The sequence below is a fragment of the Pelophylax lessonae genome (assembly GCF_965119305.1).
Source record: "Pelophylax lessonae genome assembly, chromosome: 2".
NCBI lineage: Eukaryota > Metazoa > Chordata > Amphibia > Anura > Ranidae > Pelophylax > Pelophylax lessonae.
In genome coordinates, this window is record NC_138769.1 from 615,341,158 (window position 1) to 615,364,184 (window position 23,027).

A 23,027-nucleotide genomic window follows, 5' to 3' on the forward strand; every position below is an offset into this window, starting at 1 on the left:
AGCCAGTTACCATGGCCATGCATGGTCACATAAGTTAAAGAGGGAAAGGGGGGTTTTGTAACGCTGGGGTAGGATACTGCAGTAAAGAGGCAGCAACGAAGCATGGCTCAGAAAGTTTAAAATCCTGGGGGAAGGGGATTGGACTATCTGCAGATATTGCTATACTACCCAAATTTACAGTGCCTCAATAAGTTGGGACTGCAGTGCAGAAAAAGGCACTGTGTTGTCAGCCCAAAAAGGAAGCCTAGTACAAACTCGGGAGGAGCCACTGTACTAACTAGCCAATGTTAGTACAGCAACCTCCCCTGCTGTGCTGTTGTGTTCTGACAGGGGAACGGCCTACCGGTAAGCGCTCTCAACCATTGGCAGACCAGACCTTTTTCGGTCATGCCCCTTCAACAGAAGCCAACTGAAAGGTTGGCTTCTGTCCGACCCACTCCAGTACACGGGGCAAATGTCGACCAGTTTCTATTGAATCAGCTGATGCCGCCCGACATTTGGCCAGTGTGTTCAAGGTTTTGGGGGCACAATGCATTTCTGGCAGATCAACAGGTATTTTTTTGCACATGCAGCATTTTTAAAGGAATAAAGCATAAGCAATACGCATGTACTGGAGAAATGTACTGGTTTTTGTTTGCCACTCAAACGTAAGCCTTAAGACATTTACAACCCCTGTTGAAATGCTGCAGGAAATATTTTCTTGCTGTACCCAGGCATACTAATATGTAGGTTAGTGGAATAATTAATGCTCCCAAGAATGAGCCTTAAGTCAACATTATCTCTTATGTCAAAACATTTACTGCCCCCCCCCTGAAAAACATAAAAATACTGTCAAATTCTCCTTAAAAAGCACTCTACATTCGTTCGCATAAATTACACGCAAAAGTGACTCTTCCAAAAACAAAGCTAATTTATAAGTTCTAGAAAACAAGGTCCCCTAAAGAACACCTGTTTTAATGATTTGTCTTCACACATAGGACTCCTCAGTGAAAAATCTTTGGTCTATCTCTTCAAACTTAGGGTCGCTGCAGCGTTTTGCAGACCAGTCCCGGCTGGTTTCTTTTATGGCATTGTCATAGTCTTCTGTGTCTTTTACAGGTTTAGGTAGATCTGGCTGCAGGATTAGGTCTCCTGTGCTAGTGCTCAGTTTTGGAGATACACAAAAATTTTTCACCAAGTCACAGTTGGCAATTTTGGCCCCAGTGTCCACATTAGCAGGTAACACTTTATTCTTCTTGAAGCCAGTGACAAGAATGCTGATGTCCCTGCCAAGTGATGTTTTGGCGATCTCTTCTTTTGAGCAAGATGACTTATCCTCCGCCTGGTGGACAGAGTGTTCACTAGAAGACTTCAGGTTTGAATTGAGAAGCACAGGCTCCTCTAAAATGTAAGAGTTTGTCGATTTTCTTCGGTTTCTCCGACCTAACAGTGCAATATTTTGACCAAAGAAAACAGTTTGTGGCATTAGTGTGCTATCTTGGCTGTTTGGCGATAACTCAATGTTTATAGATACGGGAGATGGGAATAGGAATGCACTGCATTCCACATCCTTTTCACCATTTCCTTTTTTGTCTGTCAAGCATCTCTCTGCCATATGAGGTTTTTGTGAAAGTTTCTGGCTATTTGTTTCCTCCTGAAACCTTGCAGTACAATCTAGAGGGCCATCCTCTTTGAGTTCTTTTGGCCTTTGTACTATGATTCGGTTCTTTGTTTCACAGTCTAAATTTGGCACAGATCCTTGTTCAACAAAGAAGGAACATTCTGAAATTTCAGATTTAGTTAGTCCTTTAGTGGTATGATTTCTATCTGTTTTATAGCAGTCCACTTGTGTCACAGATTTGTCCTTTTTTTTGGAGTTCTTCACACCATATTTGCTATTTTTTAACCACGTAATTGGTTGAGTGCTGACGGGACTTTTGTGGCATGGCCACTCGGTTTCACTTTTTCCCATAAAAAGAGCAGAACTGTTGTAAGGCTGTTTATCATGATCAACAATTGATAAGGAGTTAACACTCAGGAAGTCTGGACTGAGTTCCAGTAGTTTTGTGTGTTGCCTTATAGTACAGTCCAAGTTTGAAGGCACTTCATTTGGATTCACCACCACATAATCAGAGAAGTGGGAAAAAGCACTGTCCAAGGAACTCAGCGAAGATCCTGATGGAGATGTTCCCGGAGAAGACAAGCTGGAGCAACTAGTGCGAGAGCAAATGTTTAGCCTCAGTGCACTAGGTGGCAGAAGTCTATTAGGAGTGCTCATTTTTTCATTTGTCTGTTTTTTAGTGTTGGCTTTGGAGACATCAATACCTAAAGTTAGGCTGCGATTAATAAGCTTCTGCCCTTCAACCTGCAAAAAGCGATGCTGTTTAAGATAATCATCTGCTGACTGGGAGAGAAGTGCATCACAACTTGAGTTATTCTCCTGTGGAGATTCATTCAGCTGGCTGAACCTGGATGCCAGGATTCCAATGGCCGGTTCTGAGCATCGCCGATGCCTCCTCACATCTGTTGTGGAGGAATATCCTGAAGTGTTTGAGCACAGAGATTCATTCTCAGACAGCTCATGCAACACTGATCGATGATGAGAAACCGCTGACATCTTCAGAGGTGAGGTCTTAGAACAACCATAGGTCCGTGTCTCTTCATGGTATGCCTGGTCCATATCACAGTCACTCAGAGTCAAAACAGAGTCTCTGCTGCGGTTTTCATGACTCATCTTTGTAGGTAAGCAACTGCAGGGGGAATCTCCATCGTCGTTAAGTTCATTCTCCAGGCTGTCATATGAAGAGTCAATATGTTTAAAAGAACAAAGATCTAGAAAATAATAATAATGAAAAAAATGCCATTAAATCCTGCAGGCTAAAATAATACAGTCTATAGACATCAACATTATTCTGAGCCATAATTGCGCTGTCCAATAACATTAAAGGATAAGACCAGTCAAAAACGAACTAATGCTAAACCTGCTCTTTGCCACATTCTAAGACTATTCTATCTAACACTATAAAGCAAAAATCATTGTACTTACCTTTTCTACTCCCGATCTGGTCCAGTCTCCATCGACGGAAGCTGTGTGCAGGAGAGGACCGACAACAGCTGTGAAATGAATGGGAAGTGATGTCACCCATAGACTTACTATAGGGATTCTGTTGTCGAGTGCCTCTCCTGCACCCGCCTCCAAGCTGAAGCCGCTGCTGACAGATCAGCGTGGGACCGGATTGGGTGTAGAAATGGTAAGTACAGTGATTTTTGCTTTACATGGTTAGATAGAATTGTCTTTGAATGAGGCAAAGAGCAGGTTTAGCGTTAGTTAATTTTTGACTGGACTTATCCTTTAACTGTTACTTATATGGAAACTAAAAAGTATTTTCAGAGTATACATGTTATGAGTTTTTACTGTTACCTCTAACTAACACTAGTTGTAAATTTCACTTCAATGATTGTATTTAATACATATCCAAAGCCAAAACTTTTTATTTCATTTTGGATATTGAGGAAAATAAATACCCCTCCCTACAGCAGAGACACTTATTTCAGCTCTGCATCCCCTGCTCCCCATCCCAACAGTAAGCTAGCAGCATGCCAGCCTTATAATATCTAATGGAAACACAGAGAAGAAGCTTGTAGCACTTGATGCCCTTCTCCAAACTAGCTCAGCATCAGCAAAACCTAAAAAACAAGACAGGTCTAGAAGCACTTTGCCCCCCTAAGGGACAGGAAGAGCAGACAGTATTACCTGTGAGACTTACTCTTCAAATGTCAAAGATTTAATTACTGACTGGTAAACCATGTGATAAACTTGGTAAATCATCGAGCAGAAATAGGCCAGATTGGCTGACAATGATCTATGTGTATATGCAAATTTTCTCTGCCAAACCAATTAAACAGAATGAAGTTACATTGCAACTTATTAGGGACTTTGTCATTGAAAATTGCACATTATTAATTTCCTCATTATTATGAAAGATGCTCTAATGTTCCTTACATCAGTTGAAAAAGTAATGTCACAGAATAGACCTATATACTATAAGCTTCTCATTTTAATTTTACAACTCATATATTAAAGAAACAAATTTGTTTTCCTGGCACCCCCATGGCAGCATATACATGATTGGTTGCTCTGCCCACATCCAACCAAAGGACAGTTTTTAACTTTATAAAAGAAATAGAGTTACTCCTTCACTCCATTCTTTTTTCGGTACTCAAACCTGCAGGACAAGAACGGGTCTTGCCAGCCTTTCCAAATGAGCAAGGCTCACCCAAGTTACCTGAATTGAATGTGGCAAGGGCCTTGAGGTGTTACATCTCCACTACAGTATCCTTTTGCAAAGATGAGAGACTGTTTATAGTTCCCATTGGAGCAAGAAGGGGTCAGGCACCCTCTAAGACAGGCATCCTCAAACTATGGCCCTCCAGCTGTTGCAGAACTGCACATCCCATGAGGCATTGTAAAACTCTGACTTTCACAGACATGACTAGGCATGATGGGAATTGTAGTTTGTGAACAACTGGAGGGCCAAAGTTTGAAGACCCCTGCTCTAAGAGGACAATAGCAGGACACTAGCAGGATAGATTATGTGCATAATAGAAACAGAATACCAGGTTAGTGGTCTTCTTATTCCTCAAGCTGTGATTGCACATTCGAACAGAGGAATTGCTTCTTTGGCTTCTTGGCTGTGGGTGGAGCAACCAACTATTTCTACGTTGCCATGGATAGGCACCAGGAATAAAAATATTACAGAATGGAAAGTATTCAATTTTCTATGATATTGTATTATTCTTTTATGGAAGTTTAGTACCTGAACTGTCCTCTCTGTTGTCGTCCTTTGCTGACAAGCTGGCATATAAAAATGAAAGGTCCTCCCCAAATATCGTACAATAGTTTTCAATTAGAAACTGTACAAGTACCGACACCTAGAAGTAAAGTGAGAAAACAGTACATGAGATGCATTGTAACCATCAGACTTTTCCTCGAAAACAGACTTTTAACAAGGCAGGGTAGATACTGAGTATAGCAAGTAGAAACAAACTTTTTCATAAAGTGGGGAAGTATGAGAACCGGTTTTAAAAGCTCTATGCATGCCTGATGAGGAGAATTCCTATCACTTCCTATTTGTTTGACACATAACTTGGAAAGGAAGTGAGGGGAAATTTCCCCAGTAGAGGCACAGATAGCAATATACAGTAAGCCTACCAGAGGTAGGCCTGAGTTCCTATTGGGGAAATCCCCTTTCAATTCCTGTTCTGACACTCAACACCTGGAGAGGAACTTCTACAGACCAGAGAGAAGTAAAATAATAAAAACTTTATGGAAAACAGCATTTTGGCTAGTTCTAGGTTCTCTTAACTCTCTCTGGGCTATGTGTGAACTGTTGTGCCTGGCTTTTGTGTGCAGCAGTGATGGTTCATATCCTTTCATCAGGTGTGTGAAGTGGCACTGCACCAACCATAACACATATGTGGCACAGGGGTGAGACTTGTAGAAGCCGGACTCCTGCACAGTTATAATAAGTTAGGTTGACCTTTATTTTACATAGGAAGCTCAATGCCACTATGGCTTTCAGGAACTACTGCAGTGGAATTGCACAGTAGTAATTACATGAGTAACAGGTGTGGCTGCAAATGCCCTGTATATTAAGAGACTGGGTCAGAAAACCTGAAATTCTGCGTTTTCATTTTGCCTGGCTCCCCTTTGGGGTATTGTCCACCATGGGCCAAGGGGTGATTCAGGCATCAACCTGTTGATGGACACATGAGGCTGGATTTCGCACCCTGCCCTAATTCACCAGTGTTAAGCTGGATATACACTAACAGAATTTAATTGGATAATTTTCATTGTTAGAATGTAGTAAGAAAGCTCGTTCATTTTTCTAATCATTAGTGGGGTCAAACCAATGTTAATTTTTGACCGCAGTGAAAAGAAAATTCGAAGGAGCAGGTTGGAAAATGTTCTTGAATGTACAAATTTCTAACAGTGAATGTGATTTTCATCTGGTAAAGTCCAATTATTCCAAAAAATGGATTTTTGTAAAATCTTACCGTAAAATCCTTTTCTCTTAGCTCATTGACAGATGTAGTCCTCGGTGATACAGCACCTTCGGGTTATGTTGCCTCCACAGGAGCAGGACTAGACAGGAAATTAAAATGCTCTGGCCACACCCTAGGGGCAGTCCCAGAGGGTATATCCTCTCTCTCTCTGCCTCAGCAAATCAGTTATGTCAAAAAGCAGTCTTTAGAGATTTTAACCCAACCCAACTCCAAAACAGAGGGGCGGGGACTACGTCTGTCAATGAGCTAAGAGAAAAGGATTTTACGGTAAGATTTTACAAAAATCCATTTTTCTCTATCGCTCATTGACAGACGTAGTCCTCGGTGATACAGCACCTTCGGGACGTCCCAGAGCAGTATCACAAATGAGGGGTGGGAAAATGGAAATCAAATCCCAATCTAGAAGGCCCAACCGGTGCCAACTAGAAGTTTACAATGCTCATCCTTAATGATGAGACTCAACAAAAAAGAAATTTTTCAAACAGAAAAAAACTCTCAAGGTAGACCACCGGTCTCCTCAAATTGCGGCCTGCAAAACCTTGCGGCCAAATGAGGCATCCGCCGATGCCGTCACATCAATTTTATAGAATTTTGTAAAGGTATGTACCGACGACCAGGTGGCCGCCTTACATATCTGGACCACTGACGCCTGATGGCGAAAGGCCCAGGAAGTACTGAGCGCTCGAGTGGAGTGCGCCCTAACAGGGAACGGAGGACTCTGACCCTTAATAGAATAAGCCCGTCTGTCTAATTCATTTGGCAATGGTCACGGCAGATGCAGGCAAACCCTTTCTGGGGCCATCCGTGATCACAAAAAGTGAATCCGTCTTACGGAATGATTCCGTAGCTTTCAGGTATACTCTGATTGCCCGAACCACATCCAAGGAATGTAACGCATGTTCCCGATGATGCTTGGGCTGAGGACACAAGGAAGGTAGTACAATATCTTCATTCAGATGAAAATCTGAAACCACCTTAGGAAGAAAGGATGGCTTAGGATGAAGTACTACCTTATCCCTATGAATCACTAGGTATGGGGACTGGCATGATAATGCAGCCAGTTCTGACACCCTGCGAGCAGAAGTGATAGCCACCAAGAAGGCCACCTTCTGGGATAAAGTAAACAAGGGAATCTCCCTGATGTTTTCAAAGGGAGGTTACTGTAGAACCGACAAAACTAAATTAAGATCCCAGGGCGGTAAGGGCGCGCGGACTGGTGGAGCCAGGTGCCGCACCCCCTGGATGAAATTCCGCACCAAGGACTTGGTAGCTAAAGGTTTCTGAAGAAGATTGCTAATGCTGAAACTTGACCCTTGATGGTGCTCAAGGCTAGCTTCTGCTCAACCCCTTGTTGCAAAAAAGCCAATATTCGAGTCACCGAATAGGTACGTGGAGGAAATCCTAAAGATTCGCACCACGCAATATAAGTCTTCCATGTGTGATAATAGACCTTGCTGGAAGTCGCTTTCCTTGCTTTAATAAGGGTAGGAATGACTGAAGCTGACAAACCTCTGTCCTTCAGTACTTGGGTCTCAATGGCCAGGCCATTAAAACCAGCGACTGTAAAGCACGATGGTAAATTGGTCCTTGAGACCACAGACACTCCCTGAGACGAAGTTCCCACGGAACGTCTGCGACTAGCCTGTCCAAGTCGGCCAGGCCGGCTTGACGAGGTCAGCTGACGCCTGATGGCGAAAGGCCCAGGAAGTACTGAGCGCTCGAGTGGAGTGCGCCCTAACAGGGAACGGAGGACTCTGACCCTTAATAGAATAAGCCCGTCTGTCTAATTCATTTGGCAATGGTCACGGCAGATGCAGGCAAACCCTTTCTGGGGCCATCCGTGATCACAAAAAGTGAATCCGTCTTACGGAATGATTCCGTAGCTTTCAGGTATACTCTGATTGCCCGAACCACATCCAAGGAATGTAACGCATGTTCCCGATGATGCTTGGGCTGAGGACACAAGGAAGGTAGTACAATATCTTCATTCAGATGAAAATCTGAAACCACCTTAGGAAGAAAGGATGGCTTAGGATGAAGTACTACCTTATCCCTATGAATCACTAGGTATGGGGACTGGCATGATAATGCAGCCAGTTCTGACACCCTGCGAGCAGAAGTGATAGCCACCAAGAAGGCCACCTTCTGGGATAAAGTAAACAAGGGAATCTCCCTGATGTTTTCAAAGGGAGGTTACTGTAGAACCGACAAAACTAAATTAAGATCCCAGGGCGGTAAGGGCGCGCGGACTGGTGGAGCCAGGTGCCGCACCCCCTGGATGAAATTCCGCACCAAGGACTTGGTAGCTAAAGGTTTCTGAAGAAGATTGCTAATGCTGAAACTTGACCCTTGATGGTGCTCAAGGCTAGCTTCTGCTCAACCCCTTGTTGCAAAAAAGCCAATATTCGAGTCACCGAATAGGTACGTGGAGGAAATCCTAAAGATTCGCACCACGCAATATAAGTCTTCCATGTGTGATAATAGACCTTGCTGGAAGTCGCTTTCCTTGCTTTAATAAGGGTAGGAATGACTGAAGCTGACAAACCTCTGTCCTTCAGTACTTGGGTCTCAATGGCCAGGCCATTAAAACCAGCGACTGTAAAGCACGATGGTAAATTGGTCCTTGAGACCACAGACACTCCCTGAGACGAAGTTCCCACGGAACGTCTGCGACTAGCCTGTCCAAGTCGGCCAGGCCGGCTTGACGAGGTCAGCCTAGAATTTCTAGGACCACTGGTGCTGACTGGATCTGAACCAGGCGTCCCTAGAGCTATCTGGCCCCGACCATCCGAGAAAGTCTGGTCGTTTTCTGTTCCCACACATTTATCAGACACCTGATTGCTATCAGGAAGGGTGATCTTTTCTGGTTGAACCTCAGGGACCGAAGTCACCCGGCTAGAGGCTACTTGGCCTGTCTGGTCAACCAGATCCGATTCCTGTGGGGAATTGAGACTAATCTTAGGAAAAGGTAAAGGAAAAGATCTATTCAGGGAACGGTGACTACCGCTCCCTGTAGTACTTAAATGTTGGAAGGGAAGAATCGCACCGGTAGTAGTAGTTGATGCTCGATCTAATGTCCTGAATACCGGTGAAAACGTCCCCCCACCCTCAAACCGGGTGGGGGCGCACCTTCAGGCTGTGTACTCCTTTGCTTCGGGTTTGGCTGAGTTGGTCCTCTGTTTGTCCGACCAGCCTTTCTTGAACCCTCCTGGAGGAGTCTTGCCTTTCCCGCTTGTTCCAGCCGGGCGTGCGAACCCTTTATGGGCGGTAAAGAAAGGTCCTCGCTTGTTGCGAGGTCCCTTAGCTTTAGCAGCCTGTGGCAAAAAAGTGCTCTTGCCCCCAGTGGCATCCTTAATGATTTCATCTAGGGTGGCCCCAAATAGACGATTCCCCTGAAAGGGGAGATTCGTCAAGGTCTTTTTGGAACCTAGGTCAGCTAACCAGCATTTTAACCACAGCACACGTCTGAGGATTACCGCTGACATAGATGCATGCCCTAATAGGGGAGTAGTGTCCAAGGCTGCGTCACAGATAAACTGTAGCCCTTGTATAATCTGTTCCATCAAATCAGATGTTTCCTGGGGAATATCTTTTCCCCTAAGGTCTTGGCGTACCAATCTCGCCCATTCCGTAAGTGTCTGGGAAACTAGACCAATAACAATTACTGGTTTAAATGCTGACCCTATCTGAGAGAAGATGGTGCGGGACTCTGCTTCCATCTTTCGATCCACCAGATCCTTAAAGGACGAAGTGTCCTCCACTGGGATAACCGTGGCTTTATTCAGCCTGGAAATAGGTGGATCCACCACTGGTGGTACCGTCCATTTCTTAATGATGGATTCCTCAAACGGATAGCGTCTAGCAATACGCTTGGAAATAGTAAAGGTACGTTTAGAATGCTCCCATTCTCCTTTAATCTTATTACCAAAACACTTGGGTACAGGAAAAACCTTCACCGTTTTGATGGGCTTGTTAGTACCAAAAGGAATCTCTGTATCAGTTGCTTCTGCCGGTAAAACCTCAAGTTTTAAGGTTTCCCGCACTGCCACAACTAGTGCATCCACCAATGCTTCTTCCTGAATTATAGCGGGAGAAGAAACGTCCTCCTCACTGTCTGAGGGAGCTTTACCTGAGGTAACAGCCCTTGCAGAGGAACCTGCAACTGCAGTGACCATCTCTGAATCAGAGTCAGAGGTGTCAGATAATATAGGGGTAGGCGGGGGTCGCTTCCTTGACCCTCGTCCCTGACAGGCCGCTTCCACCCGAGCCACCATAGACTCCAAAATTGGTGTAAATGCCTCTACACTCTGTGCACCGGCGGGTCCCGTGGCCCCCTCGAGGGAAACAGGTGGGGGAATTTGTGTGGCAGGGTCCATGATTATTCCAGTAACTTCCCGGATAATATAATTCAAAAATAAAAAACTTTTTTTTTTTTTTTCACAGACCCCCAGCGCCACAAAAGCCCCTTAGTGTTACCTGCTAGGGATCCCTATCGATCGAGAGAGAGAGAGATAGACCCCCAGGCTCACCACTTGATGCTCAGAGTTTAACTGCAACAGGTTACAGCGCTGTCTTGACAAACAGGAAGTCTTTTGGCTGGCTGCCCAGGAAGAAAGGAGGCGGCTCCGCCCCTCTGCACGCCTTCCGGCGCCTCCCCTAGCTCCACGAGGTGTTTGGATCACCTCAAACATGGCCGCCCCCATGCTGGAGACACGAGGCTACGCCAAAATGGCGGCTCGTGCAATCCAGCAAAAAAAATGGCGGCGGCCTGTACCGAATAGCAGTGTGCTGCAGGGCACACAACACTATCTCTGCATGGGGATTTTTGGCGTGGTTGGCGGTACCGGCCCTGGCGGACCTCATGGCCGTTCGGAAGGCCTGCTATAGCTGGAGATTTGACTAGGAAGGCAGTCTACATGTCCGTGGCTTCTGACTGGTAGGTACCTTATTCTTATCACAGTAAGATTCCCAGACTGCCACTGATTACAATCTTTTAAACATGTATACAATTAGATTGTTAGCTCCCAAACCAAGCCTCCTGGCTTTTTGCACATAAAATCACACTCAAAGTAGGGGGATCTGTGCCATGTTATAGGATAGAGGGGTATCTTACCATACAGAGAGGGGCCCGCGTTCACCACAAGACCCGTCAGGGGGAAAAGGGGGAACATACTACTCACCATACCGGAACCAGGCGGGCACCAACTCCTGACAGTACCCCTCTCCACCGGGGCGGGAGGGCTGTCGACCAATACGTCATATGGTCTTTGGCGTTTCAGCGAGACGTTTAACTCGCGGGGTCAGTCCCTTAATGGGACTTTGTCGCGGCCGACCCAGCGCGGAGCTATGGCCTGCACGCGCTCGTAGGCTGAACTGGGGTGACCACCGGATCTCAACATCCAGCCCGTCGCCCAGTTCAGCTTTCTTGCTTGAAGATCTCACAGGAACACTGGAGAAAAAAGCTGTCTAAAAAAATCTTTTTAAGAAAAAAAAATCTTGCCAGGACCGAAGATCCCAGCAAATACCTTGCTGGGATCTTCGGTCCTGGCAAGATTTTTTTTTCTTAAAAAGATTTTTTTAGACAGCTTTTTTCTCCAGTGTTCCTGTGAGATCTGGAGGTCCTTACTCCTTACTCCTAACTAGACAGAAAATAACTGATTTGCTGAGGCAGAGAGAGAGAGGATATACCCTCTGGGACTGCCCCTAGGGTGTGGCCAGAGCATTTTAATTTCCTGTCTAGTCCTGCTCCTGTGGAGGCAACATAACCCGAAGGTGCTGTATCACCGAGGACTACGTCTGTCAATGAGCGATAGAGAAATTAAATGTTAAAAGCAAACTAACTTTTGAACTACTTTCAAATGACATTCTAATGTTCTGAGAATTTTCATACAAAACAATAATAATTTTCATACGAATTTTCCTAAGAATGTTCAATGGAAATTCTACTAGTGTATACCCAGCTTAAGAATGCATGTAACTACTTTAGATACTGTTCTCCTAATACCAGTGCAGAGCTTCAAACTGGGAATGTAGGTAGTCCTTCTACCTCCTAGTTTTATACATTCCTATGGCTATTGGATAAAACGTATCTCTTAGGCTCCTTCCAAGTGGACGGCTCTGTTGAAGTCTGCCTGCTGAGCGGGGAATCTGCCCGATGATGGCTGGTTTGTGTCCATTCCGCTTATGCAGAGGGAACACAGCCCGCTCTCTTCTATGGGAGGTCAGCTGTAAATGGACCGCCTGCCCGTTTTCACCCGACTGCCATCTGATCAATCTGCCAGGTGGATAGGATGGGAACTGATAACGGTGGGTGTCAACGGACACATGTCCATTGACACCAGCCGCTCCGTTGAGGAGACTGGGGGGGGGCCAACTGGGTCTGCCTGAAAAAACTGATGGGCAGCCCAGGTGTGAAAGAGGCTAAAAGTCAAACGAAACCCAATTACTAAATTCACAACTAAAACTTAACATGCTATTTTAAAAGCCATTCAATCTTTTTATATCTGTAGCTTTCAATAAAAATATCTAGTCATCCTGCCATTAATGTCCTTGTTTAGACACTTCCTAATATAGAGTGAAAACGCTGTATCCCTGTCTCCCAATTGTGCTCCTGGATTTTCACTATACACCCTTAAGAAATGACATGCTGTTGAGTATATAGACAGCTGCAAAGAGGCTGCAGAGGATCAGCAGCACGGAGATGCAACAAAAGATCGAAAAAGGTTAAAATGACTATTTAATTTTAAAAATATGGCAACTTTTTTTTCTAAAAGACAGTGCTTTAGCAAACTAAATTTCATTCAATGAGAGTTTAGGTTTACTTGTAAGTCCCCCCCAGAAATGAACACAGCCTACCAATGTAAAAAACTGATCAGGTTGGTGCAATGGTTTCCTGTGACTGGAGCACTTGACTTTAAATATCTGAAAACTGGACGGTTTCCATACAAGTCACATTTATATTGTTTTCCCTGGTTAAAATATAACCTATCTGGCTATTTCCTATGAACCCAAGCACTCTCCAGATAAGAAAAGATCTTGATTCCACTCTTGCCCACATGTGCCAAAAATGCCATGTTTTTTAAGGCATTTCTTTTTTTTTTTTACATGTAATTTACATTCAATAAATTTTTGATTTTTTTTCAACTTAAACACCGCGTGGGAGTTATACCTATCTTTTGAATGGCTCTTTTTGCTGTTCTTATTTTTGTTACTTGGTTATTAATTAATAAGTTACCCCACACCTAACGGGTGAGAAGGTGAGGCCTAATCCCCATTTAAACCTAGTGAGTTCACTTGGTTTATTTTTTGTACAACACATAAATCACACCTCCTCTTGAAGGCCTCATGCTCATGGGTGTAAATAAATGCATTTCAAAGCATTTTTGGATCACATATCTGAATGCAGGTGTATTATTTTCAGCGGAGACATGCACAAATCAAATATCAAAATATCTATATTTGAAGACATGCATAAATGTCAATGTGTATTCATAGATGCAAAAAAGTGTATTCTGGTATGGCAATTAAACCCCAGAAGGATATAGAACAATATTTTTTTGCATTTAAAATTTTTATCTAGTGCTTGCTTGGGCAGCACATATATTAAAAAATGTATCTAAAAGCTAACATTTTACTGATCATTCATACAGAAGCACACCTATATGAAAAGCAAAATTCTTTTGACCGTGTGCATGTAAGAACAGGATATTATAAGAACTATAAAATATTATATTTTATTATAATTTAATAAAACTATTTATTTTACTATAATATATGGTGAAAAAAAAGTCTGAATAGTAGATTATAGGAATTTTCTTCATGCGTATGCGTGTGTAGACGTGCCCGCTTTATGGACCATACTCGTGTTTTTTTATGCAGGAACTTTGTGCCAGGAAGGTCCGGTGTTCATACATCAGTACCCTGTGCAAGGACCTAAATGCATATTTTCTGCAAAGAATGCATGTTCTTGCTGGCAGAGCAAGCAGAAGATCCTGCATAAAATACTTGTCTAAAGTACTTGTGTTTAGAGACATACAAAGTTTATATGCATACAATTTTCCTATATACAAAACTATACACTGTACAAATCCAACCGTGGTGTTTTAGACACCGGTGTGAATGAGCCCTGACAGAGAGCATATTGGATGGCCTTTTCAGTATACCAGAAAGAATTCTGACCTGGAGTATAATATCATATTGAAATTAAAAGATTTTTAGCACTAAATATATTTGTGTAACAAATGCAAAATATGACAAAAGGTGACGGAATAGTTTTAGAACAAGTCCACGTGCTCACTCCACTTTCAGTTTTACTCTGCACTACTATGTCCACACCATGTAGCAGTACTGGGTGACCGTGAGGGGCAAAGCATTAATATTTACACATATGCCAAAACCACAATATAATTTGTCACATACGGTTCTTCTTTCTTTCCAGAATGTTACCTTTCTTGTAAACTCGCCCTCTGCTTCCGGGCTAGAAAGGTTTGGCAGCCAAAGCAGGCTTGGAGCAATACACACTGCCAGATTGAAGGCCGTCATTTGGTTGGTGTCAGAACGTTGCTCAATGCAATGCAGAACGCCAAACAAGTAGCGTAGTAAAGTGACATTTATTTGGGGAAGCTTCTCCAACAACCTGGAATTCAAAAACATGGGATAGTAATTACTTTACAGGATTACTAACAAAAATGAAACACGTGGTTAGAAAGATTCAGCTTTGTGGGTATGGGAATTTGGCAATAACTCTGCAGGGTCTATTTAAAAAAAGGCAGCAGTATGACTTTTTACTACAATAGCATGATTTAAAGGCATCATGAAAACTCTCTCTCTACACCTTGTGTTTTTCACCTGCAAAAAATGTGCATTGCCCTGTAAACATAGCCTATACTGCAGTTAAGTAAACCTTCACGTTCTGGTGTCAGAAATTTATGTTTATGTTCAAACATACATGAGGACTGTGGCATTGCACCACACAGGTACTGTCTGTAATGTGAGAACTGACACTTCCTACAACATATCCCACAATCCCTGGGTCTCTTAGTCTAGTGCTTTTCAGGTAAGAGTTTAAAAGAGAAGTTCAGTGTTCTTTCAGTGCAACCAATCAGGCCATCCCAAAGGGACAGTCTTACAACGTAGATATATGGTGATTGATGCAGTCCCTCAAAAAAGACGAGGTGGATATCGGGAACTAAATTTACAAAAAGTGGAAGTACAGTGGATAAATCGTCTTGATACATTACAACCTATGGGTTTGAACTCTGATCTTGATTTACATCTATTTTTGTAATGGATTGAACTTATAAATGTGAATGTAAAAAGTTTATCTGCCTTGGGGTGATTTATTTGGAGGATTTTTTATCTTTTATTTGAATGAAAAGTTTAGTTGATAATTTATAGGGCATTTTTATGTGTATAAATAATAATAAAAACCTTTTTAACATTAGTGGACATATATTTGGAAATATATATAAATATGTTGAAATTCCCCCTTTTTTCGGGGATATTTCTCTGCTTTTCTTCTTTGTTACTATGCATTAATTATATATGTCTATCTCTTGATAATAGGTTGTCACTGGAAAACTTTCAATGGGATGTTGGAGGGTGACTACATCACTTTTAACTGTCTCTCTAAGACTTAAGGTTGGATTGAAAATAAATGCTTTTGTTTTGTCTAATTATCTAATTGATACCTAATTGATTCCTGATCTGAAATGTATTTATATAAAAGAAAGGATGTAATGGTATCGTTACTTCATGTTTGTTCCTACCTGAAGAAGTGCGCAAGCTTTATAGCCCAAAACTGATGTTCACGGATTGATATGAAACTTGCTTGTATGTGAACTTTTTCAATACATTTTTAAGTGCAGAAATCTCTGGATTTGTTTATATATATATATATATATATATGTCAGTCACCGGCTCTCTGCTCAGCTGAGAGGCTGAGCCAGCTGCCAGTTCAGGGTTCTGGGTGGATCCCAACCATATGATCTTTTCAGAGCCTAGACCGCCTCTATGACATCAGCTAGCAGCAGGCTTCAGCCTGGTGTTGACTGAAAGCAGGTCACAGAAGCACAGAAATGACTGCACGCCTGTGATCCATAGGAGAAGTATGGCCAAAAAAAAAAAGCTTTGGCCATACTTCTCCTTTAACAGTAATTAGATCTGACACAGACCAAGCAGACAGAGAAATTAACAAAGACATCACCATGCAGTTTTTCATCACATTAGCACTCTCAAATTTGTGATGCCACACAGAGGAAATGGCTGGATATCGATTGGATGCATGACCTTTTTCGCAAATAGGCTAAGGACAAGCTAGGTGAATTAATAAATTGGGTTGATTTACTAAAACTGGAGAGTCCAAAATCTGGTGCAGCTGTGCATGGTAGCCAATCAGCTTCTAACTTCAGCTTGTTTAATTAAGCTTTGACAATAATACCTTTAAAGCCCCGTACACACACACAGATTGTTGGCCAACTGATCGGCCAACTTTTGTCCAGTGTTGTTTGTTGGTTGAAATGTGCTCTAGACTTGCACTGGACTTTTGTTGGCCAACAAAAACCAACTTCAGAAGTGATGTCATGTGATAGTTGACTTTCCGTGTGTTTTTTCTTCTCTGAGCATGCCCAATCTTGCTCATCTGATTTTTGTCTGCCGAAATCTGTACTGACTGAGGAACAATCGGCCGTTCTTTGTTGGCCAACAAAAATTTTACAGCATGCACACCAGATTTTTTTCAGCCGAAAATTCGCAGTTGGTTGTCGGAAGCATCATACTAACAAGCCTACAATTGGCAGATCGGACGTTGGCCAACAATTTACGGCCAACAATCTGTGCGTGTATACGGGGCTTTAGCTGATTGTTTTCTATGCAGAGCTTCACCAGATTTCGCACTCTCTAGGTTTAGTAAATTCACCCGTATAAGTTGCAACAACAACATGTGAGGCCAGCATTACAAGGTAAGGCAAACCAACAGCAAAGGGAATTTAACTACACTAATATCTAGTTAAAAAAATTAAAATTTTTGAAAGTGTCTAATGCTTTAAAAAAAAAAAAAAAAGCACAGCGGGGCTCTGAAGCCAGGATAAAAAAAATCCTGGGTCAGAGTGTCACGATTTAGCTTATGAATTCATGTGACCCTCAATGTACTTTACTAAATTAAAAATAAAATAATCCTGTCCATGACACTCAATGTAATGCACAGTAGCAACCAATCACAATCTGTCTTATCCAGGTCTGACTGTAATTATTTCAAATTCCTGTGGGTTAGAATGTAGTGTATTTTGTATGCATATTTTACATGTTTACAAGGAAAAACACAATATTATACATATTGTTTGCCAACTGCCTTACAAAGAGAGTATAATCTGGCACCTACTTCTTAACAGCCTTTATTCTTTCAGCTGGACTTCCGTGGTCCATCACAGAAACCCATTTATCATAAAGTTTGGATGAGAAGACACTGCCGGGGATGTTGCGCAGAAAGTCCTGTGCAAAGAAAAAAATGTCAGGACTGAGCATGAAGTAATCAGAAACAGATGTAGGCACGTACAGTATGACTGAGAAGAAAAAGTCTAATCTAGGCAAACTGAGACAGTCAATGGATGCTGGAAATCACATACAACTACATACACGGATGAAATACTCTTACAGTGCCTTGAAAAAGTATTCATACCTCTTGAAATTTTCCACATTTTGTCATGTTACAACCAAAAACATAAATGTATTTTATTGGAGTTCAGATTTAAATGTGAAGTCCCAACTTTTTACTTTGGCTTTCAACTTCTGTTCAGTTTGCTACAACATGGAGACGTTTGAATCTATTGTTTATATGCAGAAGATTCTAGCTATGAGCACCATCAGTGTGAAAATATGTTCTCAAGTGGCACAGAGATAATATTCTTGCCACTGTCCTCCTACATGCATACACTGTAAGATCACAGCCACAGATGACCCAGGTCATGTTTACAAGGGTAATGAGTAAAGAAAGTGTGAGCAAGACCACAAATTTAGATAGCGCATGCCCATCACACGTTAAAGGTGGTACCAAGGGTGTAAGTATCTGGAACAAAATAAAACCTATGCTGTAAGTGGGATCCAAGGACCGTGATGAGGTCAAATGAAATTGAAGTACTGTATACCCATACGGAAATGTGTACCGGGAACCCTGAGCAACCAAGCACTTAATCAATAAGATTGGGGGGTAGTGTGGAGGGAAAGGACCTCCTGGAAAGGTTGCAATGACCGGGCTCACTGGATAATCTGTGCAAAATAATCAAACTTTATTAAGGTAACGGTGCAATAAAAAATACAGTTACAAAGACATAAAAACTACTTAGTAGCATCATATGCAGGTCGTGTGAAGCCGACCCCTGGGGTCAGTGTGGGTGGTGAGTACAATGTAGGGACACCACCCAAAGTAAGTATCTGGACCCTCTATGTGATTGCCATGAAAACAACCAGTAATCTGTATCATTAGAGCAATCTCATGTGAAAATAAAGATTAAAGTGCCAAGGAGCAAAACATTTAGAAAAAAAACGCTGATGCGTGTGAAGCTCAGACTACATTATGGAACCCACTCTGTGCCATGGTGTTCTGACTTCTTTGTCCGGGAGTGACATCATTGCGGTCTGGCCATTCGAGCGGCCGAACGGTGCAAACCGGAAAGAAGCCCAGGTGCCAGCACAGCGCTGGAGGTCTTCCTTTGACAGGTAAGTCTGTCATAATGTGCATACTATCGGTAGCAAATGATAGCATAAAGCTAGAGGGGACCAAGACTACTGCTTTAGATAAACAAATACAGCCCTAGGTGGGATCAGGATTGAAGATGAAAGAAGCCAAATTCTAGATGGCAATATAGATCAAGTCTCATCCTTTTATACCTTCAGAACTGAAGCGGTGACAAAGATAGATTCACAAGCAAAGTCAACGTGGAATCCTGCATTGAGCCTTTCCTTCATTTCTTTACAGGATTTTGCATTTGCTGAACGCCTGAAGATGCCCCTTGTGAATGGCCCATCTTGGCAAAGCACAGAGAGCATATCCTAAGGGAAAAAATGAAAAATAAAAATGTATATGTATTATCCAGTTTTTAAATATTTAACATTATCTCTATTTGCAGTCAGTATAGACAATGTTAATTCAGTCTAAAACATGTATGTTAAGTTTCAGCTATGTAGGTGGGGTATGTACATTGTTTTAAGAAAATGAGAAATTAAATAAGGCTGGGTTTCCACATGTCCGGCTGCGGTTTGTAGTTCGAAGTCCGGTGCAGTTTTGTTCACCAGTTCAGGTGCGATTCAGGTGCAAATTGTTATTTAAATTTGCACCTACACCAGACCAAAAATCGCACAGGACCCTGTTCAAAAACGGACCACGGCCATCCCGGACATGTGTAAACCGGCTCTATCTCGCAGGGCAAATAAACATGAATAAAAAAGTTGGCTTATGTAAAAGCATTCATGGTGTATCAAAGTAAAGACATGTTTAAAGCTGAATATACAATATTTAAAATGTATATGTGGTATGTAGGGGTTACAATATTTGCCGACACATTGCTGAAATCTTCCCACTAACTCATCCTACTAAAAAGTTGTCTTACTTATAAATCTAACTTTTAAAATGATGGTTAACCCTTTTTTTGTTTTTTATTTCTGGTTGATACTAAATAATTAAACCACCTGTCACTTTTTTAATCTCATCTTATTTATTTTTTTTCACTTATGTTGTTTGCTTCAGCGCACCTTCAGTAGACACTATGAGAGTGTCCCACTTTTGCTGTTATATATAAATATATATATATATATATATATATATATATATATTTTTTTTTTACAATGGCAATAGAACAGGATGGGACGGTATTTTGAACCTTAATTTTCTCTGATTATAGGTGATGCCTATTAATGGATCCCTTCTTATTGTCATTTCATCTTTTCTTCCTCTACCCTTTCTTCCATATCATTCTGGTCTCTTTCCTCCCATTGGCTTCCCCTGCTGTCAATTACAGCCAGTGAGCCAATGAAGAGAGAGAGGGGGCGGGGCCGAGCCATGCTCCATGTCTGTATGGATGCCCCCACTGTAAGCGGCTTGCTGCAGAGGAGCTTGACAGGAGGGAGGGGCCAGGAGCACCGGCTGGGGAAGAGGAGGATCCAGGGTGCTCTGTGCAAAACAACTGCACAGAGCAGGTAAGTATAACATGTTTGTTATTTATATTTTTTATTTTTGCCCTTAATATCATTTTAAATAAAGAATGTAAAAAAAAAAAAGAAAAGAAATTGGAACAGGAAGAGTCGGGGCACACAGAATTAGGTGGGAACATCCTAAACTAACAGGTGAACAGGAACAGAGGTGGGAATTATGGAAGATCTAGCTGCTGGGGAATACAAGACACATAAAAAGCCCACCAGGCAGGAGAGACTACAGTGCTGCTATTAGCACCACAGGCGCCAGGACATGTAACATTGGCAAGCCTGTGCAAACATCCATGAGTATAATGTAATTAGAGTTTCCAACCCCACCATAATGGCCTCTGGTTGGACCCAATGAATTATAAGGGGATGGGGTTGGGAACTCAAATTACATAATGTACATGGGGGTTTGCACTGACTTGCCTTTGCAATTTTAATCTCCGACACTCTTATTGTTTGCCATTATAAGCAATACACCATCCAGTCTTGAAGTAGATATATCACAGTACCTAACAGATTTAGTTTTGGTATTACAGTTTAGCCTATGCTTACACAGTCACGTACAGACATTGCAGTGATACATCATCTGACATGAACATTTAGAACGAGCAATATACAACTTAGGAATTTTCTTTCTAGGGGATTGGCCTTTTCAGAGACTGTGCCAGTTCCTTTACAGTCGAGCCAAGGTTTAACGGCAACATTTCTCAGCCACGTAAAACACATCAGAAAATGATTGTAAAATAAGATTTATTTATTAGTCTATAAGAGAGTCCCATTAATTAGCTGCTGTATCAACCAGATATGTTTTCACTGAATCGATTTAAGGAATTATTCTCAGTCTGAAGAGCAACGTTCCATGTTTCTATAGTGAAAAGAGAAATGTTCTGCTGTCTAGTGCTGTTTATTTACCTCACAAGGCAAATGAATAATTTAGTAGGATGCCGAAATACATTAGATAAAAGTTGCTGACTGCTTTTAAAAGAAATCTCCATTTTCTGTGAGACAGTACAAAACAAATGGATGGAAGAGCCTGGAGTGGGTCACACCTTAGCCATAACATGGCCAAAAGTAGTGTCCTTTAGCAACCAATATCATGATGTACAGTATGTAAACTCAAGAACAAAAATGAAAAAAAAAGATTGCAGCTTACAAGTCCTTAGATGTGGTGGCTGCACTCATTTTTAATAGATTTTTTATTTTTTCATTTTTAATGATCCTGACAGTATCACACAACAGTTACAATGTTCGCATACTGTTCTATAGCTATGAGAGAGCAGTGCTGTCACCCTAGAGCAGAAGGTGTGTTTGGAGTAAAGCCCCCCCATCCTTATACCATAGTGGGGTGTTGTTCTGTAGTCCACAAGGGGACCAGGCAGGGCAGACAATGCTTAGGATTTCAGTGCAGCAAAGAAAATGTACTGACATCTCAATAAGGAAGTTGGGAGCTCAAAGATAGTTTTCTTTACTCAGGGCCATCTTACCGAATGGGCACACTGCCCAGCGACCCAGCCCCAGCCAAGCATTAGTCCAGATTCCGTGTGCATTCCGCCGCCAAACTTAGCAGGGGGCAACCGCCTGTTGGCCCTGCACTGCTGTCAGGCCGATATGGGGAGCTCACAAGTGCAGGAATGCCTGTCCGCCTCCACGGGAACAGGCGCACTCAGGACAGTCAAGTCTGACTCCCGTCCGTGTGTGTGTTCACCGGACCCAGCCACCGAGCAGTCCTTAGCCTGGCACTGCTGTACCAATAAATATCGCCTTATCGATAATTTGCATTCTTTTTCTCACGGGTGATTGGGTAGGCGTGGCCCCAGTGCCCTGCATTGCCTGGGGCCCTTTAATGCTCTTAAGCTGGCACTGTCTTTACTGTGTATATAAAGACAAAACGTGGGGAAATATGTATTGGAGTGTATATACAGTATATTGACCAGACATACTGTGGTGCACTTAAGCCCCGGTTCACACTTATGCGAGTGCGGGAAGGCTGCGAATCCGCAGCCTGTTCCCGCATCGCACACGCACCCCCGGCAGTTCACACTGCCATATGCGATATGCTGGGGGTGTCAATGTAATCTTAACGACACCCCCAGTTTGATTGCATATTGCAGTGCGATCGTGCAGTTCGCACAGGATCGGATCGCACAAGTGTGAACCGCTGTGCGATCCGATCCTGATGCGGCTGCCAAAAAGGGTCCCTGTGCGTGTTTGGTGCGGCTGCGGTGCGAATTTAGCCATACAAAGTGTATGGCTAAACTCGCACCGCACAGCCGATCGCATGTAATGAAGGAGCAGTGCGCTCCGACATTACATGCGAACCCGGCACTCGCACAAGTGTGAACCGGGGCTTAAAGTAAACTTGTAGGCTACAGCAGCATAACATCTGGCATTTTGCAGTAATAAGAATTTACATTATACATGTACATACACATTATTCATGTACATTATTCCACTTCCAAATTATTGCTTCTTCCAGTATGTTTTTATGAAATCTGTTTTTATCCTCTTTGGATTGTCACTTCTTCCCCTCTGTTTTATATTACTACATTTAAATATAACTAGATACAACTGTCTCAGCAAAAGCTATGCTACAGGTCTGTATTTAGACATTACATTGCCCAAGGTAAGTTGAAAAGATAAGGCCCTTTCGCACAAGCTCCACCCCTTGTGTCATTTGAATATTTCTGTAAACACTAAATGTGCTATTAAAGGTAGCATGGGGTCTCCAAAGAAGAGACCACCAATTATTTAATGGTTTCTGAGCTATAAAAAAAATGCTTCAAAGCAGTTAC

The 23,027-nt window shown here is 42.4% G+C and overlaps 1 protein-coding gene across 1 annotated transcript in view; it reads right to left on the bottom strand.

Annotated features, from left to right (window-relative positions):
- Positions 1 to 681: 681 nt before the first annotated feature.
- Positions 682 to 23,027, bottom strand: part of ARHGAP20 (Rho GTPase activating protein 20) — a 211,706-nt gene continuing 189,360 nt past the window's right edge. The window contains exons 11-15 of the mRNA XM_082244937.1: positions 18,928 to 19,089; positions 17,423 to 17,532; positions 14,491 to 14,680; positions 4,797 to 4,911; positions 682 to 2,811 (exon numbers count right to left, since the gene is read on the bottom strand). Of these exons, the coding sequence (XP_082101063.1) occupies positions 968 to 2,811; positions 4,797 to 4,911; positions 14,491 to 14,680; positions 17,423 to 17,532; positions 18,928 to 19,089 (2,421 nt within the window). The 3' untranslated portion in view covers positions 682 to 967. The remainder of the gene's footprint in view (positions 2,812 to 4,796; positions 4,912 to 14,490; positions 14,681 to 17,422; positions 17,533 to 18,927; positions 19,090 to 23,027) is intronic.